The 12,872-nt window shown below is 45.4% G+C and overlaps 1 protein-coding gene across 2 annotated transcripts in view; it reads left to right on the top strand.

The window, feature by feature from the left end:
- Positions 1 to 8,488: 8,488 nt before the first annotated feature.
- PTCHD4 (patched domain containing 4) overlaps positions 8,489 to 12,872 on the top strand; it is a 92,316-nt gene continuing 87,932 nt past the window's right edge. Inside the window, exon 1 of one of the 2 annotated variants that reach the window (XM_042032902.1) lies at positions 8,489 to 9,105. In XM_042032902.1, coding sequence (XP_041888836.1) covers positions 8,680 to 9,105 — 426 coding nt within the window. In that variant the 5' untranslated portion in view covers positions 8,489 to 8,679. Of the gene's footprint in view, positions 9,280 to 12,872 lie in introns of both variants that reach the window. The other variant, XM_042032900.1, reaches the window with a different exon arrangement.

Genomic DNA, 12,872 nt, shown 5'->3' with positions numbered 1-12,872 from the left:
TGTGGTTTTGGCTCCTATCAGAGCAGTCCTACAGCAAGCACCCAAGTTCCCAGACAAGTAGTGATGACAGGTGCCTTGAAACCCTTGTAAAGATCCACTTTATCTAATTTAGGTGATTGAATTTAGGCAGGCAAGATATCTCCTTGAAGGCCTCCAGAGCACCCTATCTCTACTGACCATGTTGTGAACTTCAGCTCTTCTTTTGGGAGGAACTTGACACTGAGTCAGATAAACTGGATCACATCCCCTTGGATCACTTGGCCTATATAAATCTACAGTCTCAAATTATGGGGGACTCTGCATCATTCATTCAGCCTTTCTTGCTTTTAAATTCATTAAATTAGTCCAGTGCAACAAAAACCTGATACCACACATGGGAATCATCTTTACTCTCTATAGTGCATGTGCTGTGTCAAGAGCTAAGAACATCCAGAGTTTTCATTAAGGACAAAATATGACCTGAATAAAATTCTTGCTTTGCCAGGAATTTAGGGCATGAAAATTGAATTTCCAGCTGGTGTAAGCAGAGACAAAATCACAAATTTCCTGGTTTTATGAAGAAATAACTGTCTTTCCTTTTTCTAACACTCCGTTTTTCTTTTCTCTTTGCCTATGTCTTAGTTCCAGTCATTCAGAATCTGCTCTTCTATTTTTCTATTTTATAGCCATCCCACAAGAGTAACGTGAAATATAACCAATCAGTACTTGTAAAGCACTTTGAGGCTATCAGGTGGAAGGGAGTGTATAAAAGCAAATTGTTACGATTGCTCTTACACTGCTGCCAAGGGACCTGCAAACAGAATCAGGTCCCCATATATTCCGATCTACACAGATGTGACTTAGTCACATCTTGTGAAAGCAGGCAGAAGATACAAGCTGAGGAAGCATAAGAGGATAGAAGTTTAATAAAATATAGAAAAAGATAATTCAGGGATTGTTTATGAGTTCAAGACTGAATCACTGTTCTGTCACAGATTTTTGCTCAGTTTTGCTTCTAGCACTGACCCCAATACCTGGTTTTGGAATATTATCACACTGTGTTGTCTATACTGGTTTGTGTTGTTCATGATGCAGTGACCGGGTCCTTCTGGACTCCTCTTGCAGTCAGTGTAATCTAATACAGCTTTTATGGAACAATCCTCATGACTGTGGTTAGACATCCACTCAATGATGAGTAGATCTCATATGCTGAGACAAATTATGGCCAAGTGTTTCTCGTCATCAGCTATACATTGTCTGGGGTAGACCCAGACAACTGTCCCAGATGTTGGCATCTACATTTGATTAGGCAAATCCCATCCTATAATTACCTCTGTCAGTAGATTAAAAGCTGCCAGGGAACATTCCCAAGCACTGGAATGCAATCATCTGTATTCTTCAGTTTTAGAATGGTGCCTGGAAATATTTTGGCCCAAAACAACCAGCACTTTCCCAGTGCATTCCTGAGAGTGGCTCAGGATCCAGCACCAGCCAGGGACCATTCTGAGTGGCTGGTTTGGATGCAGCTATTCCAGAGACAAGGATATTTTATTGCTGTAGACACTGACAGGCTGTGCCAGCTGGACCCAGAGCTAGAAACTGGACCCTGGCACTGCTTGGTTTACCAGGAGAGTCATACCCACAGCTCGACACCCACCACAACTGTGACTGGGAGCATTCAGTGGTTCACAAAAATGTGTCCTGAGGTCCCAAGCTGACAGAACATTTACAGCCCTGATGGATCATTTTTGGTTTTGGTATGGGTTTGTTGATCTGGGTTTTTTTCAAATGTTGCATTACTCTGTAGAAGACAGAAAGAAAGAAGCTATGCTGATACATTTTGCATGGACTCATGACCATGTAGGTTTGCTATTCATGAAACAAGTTCTCTGGCTCGCTGTTATAAATATCTTAAAGCAATGCGGCTTTTAGGAGTAATAAAGTACTTTATCTTCAGCCTCCTTTCCTAGGTAAGAAATTAATTAGTTTCCATATTCCTTTTTACCTCTTATTGAAACCACCATGCCCTCATGATGTCTAACAGCCAACAATACCTGTAGGAGAGATTTATTGCATATCTCTTGATTTTGTGTCAGTCTAAAGGAATAAAATCCTAGATCTGGCTGCTCTTTGCTCCTCCTCATCAGTTTCTGTAGCAGCTTCTCTTACTACACTCATCCCTGCCCTCACAGGACTCACAGCAAAGGGCATTTCAGGCCGCTTTCTAAACAGGAGACTAAGGGGACAGAACGAGCAGAGGCAGCTTCAATAAAGGAGAAGCAAGAAGCCTCTTAGGAGGATGTTTTATGAAGGTGGTCTCTTCTACAAGATCTATGGAATTGCCTTTTAATCCTGAACCCACTTTTGTAAACAGAAAATAACGCTGCTGTGTGGCATCACCCTCTGATCTGGGCTAAAGGACAACACTGCCCCCCATCCTCCCTAAGGAGGTGAAATAAGGCAAGAATCCAAGATGTTGTCAGACCAAGAATTAATGCCATCTATTTCTTACTGGGATTCCTGTGCTTAGGAGAGGATTTCCGCCTTCCTCTGGAACCTCAACATTAAAAATACATTGCAGTACTTTCCCCAGTCAGTTTGAAACCTCACAACATAAATTTGGTGTCTGTGTAAAGCCCTCACAGAGAACTGGGTAGCAGGTACAATTGACAGAGCCACAGATCTCCATCTAGGGATGGGATGTAGCAGACACCTTTGTTTTCAAAGTACTTTTCCAAATAGACAGGGACATGAGAATCAAGTCATATGGTGACAGAAGAAATGAATATTCATTGTTTGCCTTTTATGATAGTAGGAAGCACAGCAGCAAGAGCTGAAAAGATGGGGTTTAATTTTTACAGAAGTGATAAGGAACACAAGTGGGAACGCATTTGTTTGATTTTTTCTCTCATCCGCAGTAGCTTCCTCAGTCATTTCCATTTTCTCCAGATGAATCAATATTTTCTCTCTAACAAAAGAAAACAAAACCACAACTTAACCTCCCCACCCACACAGAACATATTACTTAACTGCCTGCTGCTCCCAGCTATCTTCGCAAGCTGTGTTCTTGCAGCATTTTAATTTTTCAGCCCTCTCAAGAAATATAATAACATTAACATTATGCATTTTATGTTGCTTTTATTTGTTACAGGTCTTGCAGTTCTTTTCTAACACTGGGAGCTTTTATCAGGTTACAGTGTGAATTAGATATATAAGCTTAGAAAATGGCAAGGATGATTTTGCAATCAAAAAAAAAAACTAATCAGGAGAAAAACATGTCTGTGTCTTTCTAATAAATTTCCAAGAAAGCTTCTAATTTTTGGTTAAAACCCCTGAAATTTAATACGATTTTCAGAATTAATTGGGGAAAAAATATTTAAAATATATTCAAAAAAGCTGGATTTTTTAATTGACAATTTTTTCTTTTCAAAAGTAAAGTAACTTGTTGTAGGAGACGCAAAGCAATCTGCTCAATGTGCAGAATAAAGCACTGGGTTTACATCCAATATTTTTCAAATCTGCTTTTCATGTGTGAAAGGATTGGCCAAGTTTATCCAACAAATATTAACCCTTTGAAAACCCTGTCTTGCATTCTTTACTTATGTGAGCAGTATTTTAGCAACTTCTCCAACTGCTCTGCATCTACTTCAGGAAATAGAACCCAACACGGGGAATAAACTTATGTAATAAAGCTGAATACTTAAAAATATATCAATACATGATCCAGTACATTTTTCCTCCCATACCAGAGATTCAAAGGCTCTTTAGCTTTTACTTTTTTCCTGTTACCACTACAGCCTCCTGGGCCTCTTCTGACAGCCTGGCTGTCCATGCTTTTCAGCAGTGTCAGGTGTTTCTGTATAAAATCTCCAGTGACAATGGGTGCAGGTTTCTGGTCTTGCAGGGCCTGACATAAAAGGCACAGAAAAGGCACCTCAGTGTTTCATTCCCCCCCCCTTCTTCAGCTGGAAGGGTTTTCCCAACTATTTTCAAGACCACTACATAGCACAGGAACAAAACAGCCAATTCAACCGCAGTAACCACTGGTTTTGCTTTGTATTTTTTTCCCTGAAGGTCACCCCAGTTCTTACATCCTTTCTCCACTGCTGTCATCCCCCAGTAGAAACAAACCTCTTCTGTCTCCCCCTTCCCATCCCTGCCTTCCCTGTGCAGTGCTGGTCCTGCTGTTCAATGAAATCCAGAACTGAAATGAGAATTCCTAAGGGATTTTTTCTTATGATCCACATTTCTAAAACTAAACTCTATAGCACATTAGAGTTTTTCTTCCAGTTTGAGGTAGAAAATCATAAAAGTGTGTGAACATGAACTGCTTGTTGGTCTGAAGTTTGTTTTGTTCGTATGTACGCAGCCTCTGTCACTACTCTGAATTATCCCCCTGCATTATTTTTTCACTATTTAATGTCTCTTTATACCATTAATTTTTACTATATCCTCCCAGCTATTAAACCATAACAACTTAAAATCACTATGTCAATAGGACTGTTTGTGCCTTTACTTGTTTTTGAATCTCCATATGGCAATCTGGCTCCTGGACACCCAGCATACCTGTTTTCAGTACACCTATGCCACCCCCTCAAGCCTGTTGACAATTCTTATTTACACTATTTTGACTCAGTAGCCCTTTGAGCTGAACACAGTCCACCAGTGCAGCCTCATCAGAGAATCAGATGGACCATTCCCATCCTCCTTGCTTTAGGTTACCTGCAAGTAAATTTGATTTGCTTTGACTTTCTGCTCTTTTCCAAAGCCTTTTCCAAAACCATGTCTACTTTGCCCTGGGCTGTAATCCCGTTATTTTCTTTGTGCTGAATCAATTGTTTCCAAAATTGTCTCCTTTCTGGGAATAGGCAGCTTCAATTATTTTCCTCAGACAGATCTGCACTTTTCCAAGCTGAATCGTCTCAAATATTCCAGAGTGTTTTTAGTTTCTGTCTGTGGTTTGCTATTTCTCTGAGCTCCAGAGTCTGTGAACCATCACTCAGTTCCCCCAGCTAACATCCCTGACATGTCTGTTATTCCACTTTAAAGAGGATTCATTGGATAACACCAGGGAGGATATAAATATCAGCATATCCCAGCACCGTTCTCAGAAAAGGTGCTGATGCCCTGCTTGTTTCTGAGACGTACTTCAAGCTGACTTTTTAGATCCTCCATGGATTTTGCCATTTGGGATGACCAATATAATGCACTGCTCACTTTATCATCTACGTTACCTGTGGGGTAACACTTGCAGGCGCCTTCAGATCAGCAGTATCTAGGCCACTACACAAAAACAGCCTGGATTTGAAAGGCACGATGTGCTTGCAGCACCCATTCAAGTATCTAAAAATTAAGCCAGTTTTACTGGCCTTAGTGCTGGATTACACATTGTTACCATGTACTCCCAGGGACAGGCAAGACCAAATGGCAGTGCCCTTTGGCACTATTCTTTATCCTCCTGCTCAGGAAGGGAGCACCATGTACTCAGCCACACCTTTTGCTGCACAACTTTATTTGCCCCCTCTTTATACGGTCTTCATTTCAGCCATGCTGTGTTGGAATTCTCCACTGCAGCATCCTGGCAGTTCTTGTCCTGGTGCTGTCCAAGACCTCAAGAAGCTGCAGAAAAAAATCATCCTTTGCTGTATCTTATTCAGGCACTAGAGGGACCTGCCTATCCCAAGGTAGTCCAGTCAACTTGTGCTGTGTTCCTGAACTGCTCCTGTGGTCACCAGCTGTAATGAATCATCTCAATTACTGTCTGTGACCTAACAGGTCAATGGAGAATGGTTTTAAGGTCAAAAACCTGTAGATTTAGATTAGATATTAGGAAGAAATTCTTTACTGTGGTGGTGGTGAGTCATTGGAACAAGTTGTTCAGAGTTGTGGCTGCCCCATCCCTGGAAGTGTTCAAGGCTGTGTTGGATGGGACTTTGAGCAATCTGGCCTAGAGGAAGGTGTCCCTGCCCATGGCAGGGAGTTGGAACAAGATGTTCTTTAATGTCCTTTAGAACCCAAACCATTCTATCATTTTGTGATCTGGCCAAGCTCCCGAGCAATTATCAGCTCTGCGAAGGACCCACTGGGCAAGGCCACAGCAACCAAGAGAAGTGATTCCAGGTTTCTCCCTGTTAGGCCAGCTCCCAACTCCAACTCAGTCACAGGAGCAGTAAGTGCCAAGGATCCAAAGGCTCCAGGCCCATAGTGCTCAGGTATCTCTGCCACCCCAAGCTTAGACATGGTCACATACTCTGTCAAGGGCTGTTAGAAGCCTGAACGTGTAGAAATTAGGAATCAGGCTCTGGGCTCCCACTGAAGGTCTCACTTCTGTGTGTAAGTACAAAGGTTCGATAAAGCCTTTGCATTTAGACTTTATTCACTGGGAGCACTCAACCATTGGCATAACTACATCATAAAATAGACAAAGAGCTGTAATATGTACCAACGGAGATTAGCATTTCCTGGGGTTATTGAGGAAGGCAGTATCTTATGATGAGCAAATAGATGGCTGACAGGGTTTTTTCTACAGAACTTCCCACCTTAGACCTCTCCTTCATGTTGCCTGTAAGAACTCCAGTCCGCATTTGAAGATCAACAATATCTAGGCCACTAAATAAAAAAAGTCTGATTTTGAAAGCCATTATGTGCTTGCAGCACCCAATCAAATACCTAAAAACTAAGCCAGTTTTATTAAGGCAGTTGTTTCCACACTTCTGAAGGAGTTCAGGCTCCCAATCTGAATCCCTGTCTCTGCGCCCTAATGTAGGCCCTCCTAATCCGTCACAGATGGGCTCCTTCTCCTCCAGTCCTGTTCATCCACACAGAATCATAGAGTCAGAGGATGATTAAGGTTGGAAAAGACCTCAAAGATCATCAAGTCCAACCATTAGTAGCAGAAGAAGCATGTGTAGAAGGCATGTCAGCATGAAAGGGACTGCTGAATATGCTGTTTCTTCTCCAGAACACTGATAAACACTTCAAGCTGAGTGCAGCCTGCTGTTTGTGTAGTACTGAATCCGACAGCGGCTGATAACTGACATTTTTGGGCTCCCCAGTTTCCATTTACCCTCCTGTTTCTGTAGGGGTTTATTATGGAAGAGCTTTGTTCTCTCAGACTTTGCAGTGTCCTTGGTCCCATACCATAATAAATAATTTCTGCTTGACAAAACTTGCTAAAACATAACAGAAATTTGGTGAAAGGGGAGACACCAAGCAGAGATCTGCATTTTTGGGTTTTGCTTTTTAATTACATTTCTGGGATTTAGAATTAAAAGTATAAAGCCAGCCTGCCTTTCCTCCTGCCTTTCCTGTCAGCTCTGCTGGGGCTGGACCTGCTGTCCCGGGCAGTCCTGGCTTAGGCTCCCAGAGGAGCAGACCTTGCTGTCTGGAGAGTTGGTGGGCAGCTTGCCTGCTGCAAATGCATTTCTCTGCTGCTCTCCTTTGGTCCGAAGGAGCTGCAGAATCTTCCTCCTCTTATGTAATGGTCTGGTGGTGTCTTTGCTTGGAAAATCTCTTTTTCAGCTGGAGGGTGTCAAGAGATGTGTCCTACCTCCCCTGGGTCACTGCTGAGAGAGCAGCTGGCCAAGGGACATGTGTCAGGGTGTGGGGCAGCAGAAAGGAGCAGCTCCTCTCCCCTTCCTGCCCTTGTGTCCAGCATTTCCCAGGGTCACCCTCCTCCTCATAGGAGCACGGGGCAGCTCCGCCGGGGCGACCCCGGGCAGCACATGGGGAAAGGAGAAATTTGGGCTGGGAGTTTTGCCTGGAGCGGTGTGTGCCGTGTGTCGCGTGTCCCCCTACCCCCCGAGAACCACAGCGCGGATGGGGCAGAGCCGAGTGCGGGGAGGATGCGGTGGGACCGGGGAGTGAGAGCGGAGCGCGGCGGGGGGGATGCAGTGGGACAGCGGGATGAGAGCGGAGCTCCACGGGGGGGATGCGGTGGGACAGGGGGATGAGAGCGAAGCGCGGCGAGGAGATGCAGCAGCCGCGGAACCGGGGCATGGAGAGAGGAGTACGGCGTGGGGTTGCTGCAGCCGGGGGACGAGAGTGGAGCGCGGTGCCTGCTGCTGCTGCTGTGGGAAAGCGGATCGCCAAGTCTCCGGGCCGAGCTCTCCCTCCTCCGGCAACCGGCGGGGATGGGGAGGGAGAGCGAGGGAGGGGCACGGAGGGGTCGGGGGACGTTAAAATGCAGCATCATCCTCCGGCCCCGGCGAATTCCGTGCGTGTGTGTGTGCGAAGGGGCGGAGGGGGGAAAGTGGCAGCGCTGCCCGCACCTCCCGGAGCAGCGGGGCCGGGCGCGGGGCTACGCGCGGCGCGGAGCGGAGCGGGCACTGCGGAGCCGGCAGCGCTCCCGGTGCAACGCCCGAGCCTCGCCGGAGAAAGGGGGGCACCGGGCGGGAGGGGAGGGAGGGGAAGGGGAGCGGCGATGCTGCCTGGCTTGGGGGGAGGGAGGAGAGCGGGGGGAAAAAAAAAAAAGAGAGAAAGAGGGAAAAAAAAGCCCGGCCCCCCCCCCCCCCCTCCCTCCCCTGCCCGGTCCCTTCCATCTCCGGCACACACACACACACCCGCACGCACACACACACCCCATTGATCAATATTTGGCTGTCTTGCTGCAACTTGCTGCAGTCTTTTAAAGGAGTAGTAGAGAGAGAGGGAGAGAGAAAGGGAAACTGACAGGAAGGGGTAAGGAGCTACACATGTCACATGTGCTTTCTAAGACGGCCAGGAGCATCTGCAGGCTGGATCTGGTGGAGGATGCTGCGGCAGGTGATACACAGAGGGCTCCAGTCGTTTTTCTACAAGCTGGGCTTATTCGTGAGCAGGCATCCGGTGTTTTTCCTCACTGTGCCCGCAGTCCTGACCATCATCTTCGGCTTCAGCCTGCTCAACCGCTTCCAGCCTGACACTGACCTGGAGAGCCTGGTAGCCCCCAGCCACAGCCTGGCCAAGATCGAGAGGAGCTTAGCCAGCAGCCTTTTCTCCCTCGATCAATCCAAAAGCCAGCTGTATTCGGACTTGCACACCCCGGGGAGGTATGGCAGGGTGATTCTCCTCTCCAAACCCGGAGGCAATATTTTGCATCAGGCTGATGTGATCCTGCAGATCCACCGAGCCGTGCTGGAAATGAAGGTGAACTACAAAGGCTATAATTATACTTTTTCCCATCTGTGTGTGTTGAGAAATCAGGATAAGAAATGCGTGCTGGATGATATTATTTCAGTGCTAGAGGATCTGAGGCAGGCTGCCCTCTCCAATAAGACAACAGCCAGGGTGCAAGTGAGCTATCCCAACACTAAATTAAAGGTATGCTCTTACTGCATGCTTTTGCCAATTAAAGAGGCAGCACTTCATTTCTTGTCCTAAACAGCAAAGAGAAATATATTCATATCTATCTCTCTCTATCGAAATGTGTGTGATCTGGGCTTTCCTCGTGAAGCAGCTGAATCCGGTGCCTTGCTTTTGTTCTGGGCAAGGAGGGAGGGTGGGGGACTGGACGCTGCTGGAGCAGGACAAGAAGGGAGCGGAGAAGAGCCTGAGCGACGGGAGACCTTGCAATGCCTTGAAGGTTCAATACCTGCGGGAAAAGGGACAGGAGGTCGGTGGGGGGTTGAGAGCTGGTTTGCACAATCACCTTTTCCAGCCTCCCTGCTGTGGTGGAATAATTTGTCTTTAATGTGGCCAGAAAAATCTTTCCTCAAAGGCACAGTGAGGTCCTGTGTCTCCCTGCCCCTGCCAGTGCTGTAGGAGCAGCAGGAGGTTTGGGCCAGAAGCAATTTCAGGTGTCCTGCCTTCTTTACGTGCATGCAAAGAAGGTGAAGGGAAGTGGGTTGGTTTTTTTTTTCTCTCAGTGTGAAAATTATTAACTCTGTCACTGATGGATGGGATGGAGTTTTGGGATAGATCCCACCAGCTAGAGGCTTCCAGCAAAGTTGAAACAAGGTAAAAGGTGAAAGAAGTTTCAGTCCCCCAATTGAAAGAATAAACAATTTGGCACAAATTATCTCAGGACTATTTCCCTGGCACACAAGCACCCATCTGCTTTCCCTCCCATCTGGAGCAATTCCGCTCACCAGGATTAGCCTGCTGTGAGTAAATAAGGCACAAAGTTTGCAGGTGGCTCATGAAAGAAGTTTCTGTGGATTACCATATATCTGCCTGCTCCCCTGGGCATTGCACCAGAGGCAAGATTTATTTAACAGAGTGTAACAAACTCCCTAGTACACTATTTACTCATGACTCAGGTCATAGGGAAGAGGATATGCTCCTTCTTGTAAACCAGAGATCTCTGGGGTTGCCACTGCCCCTTTTTCAAAGAGTTCCTTGGGCATAAGGGGGTTGCTCTTGCAAGTACCAGTGCTAAGATCCCGAAGTTTAATTCGTTTCTTACTATATATTTACGAGAAAAAAAATCCCATGAAGTCATCCCTGTTCTGAAATCTGAAGCAGAGACATAGATTGATTTTATTGCTCTTTTTTCTTCAGTAAAAGTGCCAGGTGGAACAGCTTCGATTTGGTCCCGTGGCTGTAGATGTTACAGTAATTTCTTTGTACAGAGTTGTGGCTGCCTGAGTTGAGTGTGTGGAAATGAAAAGGTGTCCTTGCCACTGCTGGAAAGTCCTGAGTGCAAAGAGTGCTCAGAAAAAGAAGTTACTGTGGATTAAATATCCCTGAACAAGATTTATCTTCTAGTTTGCTGCAAAGGCAATTCCGCTATTGCAGAATTAAACTGTATCCTCTACATTTTGCTTATTTTTAAAATTAAGATTAAGGTAGTTCAGTGGAGAACACTGATAATCTGGACTAACAGTGTTATAAACCAGCTTTATTCAGAAATAGTCACCCTATTCTCTCAATCCAGATTAATTTTCTTCTGTAGGGAAACCCTAACTGAGCTTGTCAAAACTAGGATGCGGTCACTTGCAATGTGTTTTTTTAATTAGAAGATTGCCTACAGCTCCTGTTTTTGTAAAGAGAAAAGCAAAGGAAAAGATAATGTGGTCTGGGTTAGTTACTTATTGGATTTCCAGATAATTCACACTGAGAGAAATGTTTTCCCATAACACAGAAGTCTAACTCTGACCACTGCCAAACACCAGCCCAGCACCTTCAATCCCCCAAGGAGCTGTTGTGTATCATCTTCTGGGTGAGGGAATAAATGCCCTTAAGTATCTCAGTTTAAAGCTGGACAGAGCAGGCAGCTTTCTGCCTCCTTCCCAGTGAAAGAAGGTAAAGCTGCCGAAGTCTGTGACTGCACTTCAGAGAAAAGCCAGCAATTACAACCCATTTCTGTGGATAGGGAGAGTTCCTGCCTTTATTGAAAAAGAGAAACACACCTTGCACTATTTTCCTTCTTCTTATGTGGTAAGGGCTCTATTATGGAGCTGTGGTCAGTCCTGAACCTGGGCTGGTCTTCAGCAACAGTGTATCTGCAGAGACTCACCTTCTCAGGTCTCTTTGACTCCAGCTGCTGGGATTAAATTACTGTTTTGTATAAATTAGTTCACTAGTTCATCACTGTCATTTCTGTTGTCCCATCTACCAACAGTTAGAAAGTTGTAGGCAACATCTCATGATCTCCTACAATTATGGGTAAAATTTTGATTTAATCCCAGCTCCCACACTGTTTACTGGCCTTCCTCTCTTTGCAGCTCTGAGCAAAGGCTGTAGAAACTCAGGCCTGTATTTCTTGTTTTGAGGTGTCTCGTGTTTAACCAGAAACATCTCAGATGCTGCACCCACTTGGGTAGATAAACTTCTGTATGTTCAGAGAAGGGAAACAACCCCTGTGGCTGTATCTGTGGGTTTTTTTATTTCTTTGTACTTGAGTTGTGACACTAAGGAAAAGTTGTGGCTAAACCTCATGGTACTGCAAATAAGAGGGCCAAATCTGCCTGCCCTTATTCAGTGTGGGCCAGTGTTCACCACATTCACTGGTCCATGCCCTTGGAATTCTTCTCAGCTAAACTTTCTTGCACCCTTAAGACCCACCAGGATTTCTAGGTTACCTCATTTTTCCAAAGGTCACATTTGCTTTGTTAATACTGATAGGTTTTGCTCTGATTTGTTCTTTTGATAATGGCCTCAGACTGAGCAAAATTATTCTAAGAACCATATGGGAATTTACAAACCATGAAGGTGCCCCAGATGTGTTTAGTTTGCAGCTGCCATGGGTCAAGTGTCGAACTGTGCTGGTCTGGGAACCACAATGACAGTGTTGAGCTGTTCCACTCCTGCTCCATCTGGGAGCTGCAAAAATTTCTTCTAATTTTTTATTTCCCTCAACCTTGTGAGTAGCTTTCACTTTGTCTCTCTTCTCATCTCCTGATGGAGGCCGAATAGGTTCAAACATCTCAGGTGAGGCTGGCTGAAGTTCTTGGCAGGTTTCCCATGGGAACTTTGTGGGAAACACTCAAGCAGGTTTCAGCAAACTGCTCTGGCTTTGAAGCAGCTGTTACTGGGCTGCAAAATCTGATGAAGGTGCTTGACTTTTCCTGAGGAAATCTGGATGTGAAGGATAATTGTTTAACTGTTACTTGCTATAGTGTTGGAAGAACTTATAGCCCTAAATACTTCTACTTTCACTATCCCTCTGTAAGTCAGGAAGTTGGTGTCTCCACTCACCAGAGAAGGAGCAGAGACACAGCACTCACATTCAGAGCAGAGACTGAAGGCTGGTTTCCAATGCCTGAGATGGGTTTAAAGCCCACTCTGGCAACTCAGGGGTCGTTGAAGGCTAGTGCAGGTGAACCAGGCTATAGGAAAACACCAGCTCCCATTGCTTTGGGGACACAGTAGCCTGTTCACTGCAGTCTGCAGCCCAGCCAGAGAGTGACTTGCCCAAGGTCATGCAGATAGACTATGGCAGAGCAGGAAAACAAAGCTGGGTGCATGAAGCC

Source organism: Corvus kubaryi, unplaced genomic scaffold (assembly GCF_017639235.1).
Source record: "Corvus kubaryi isolate FWS band 111438036 unplaced genomic scaffold, C.kubaryi_AGA036_p1.0 37354, whole genome shotgun sequence".
Classification (NCBI taxonomy): Eukaryota; Metazoa; Chordata; class Aves; order Passeriformes; family Corvidae; genus Corvus; species Corvus kubaryi.
Note: the sequence above shows the minus strand (reverse complement) of the source record. Positions and strands in the feature narration are given on the sequence as shown.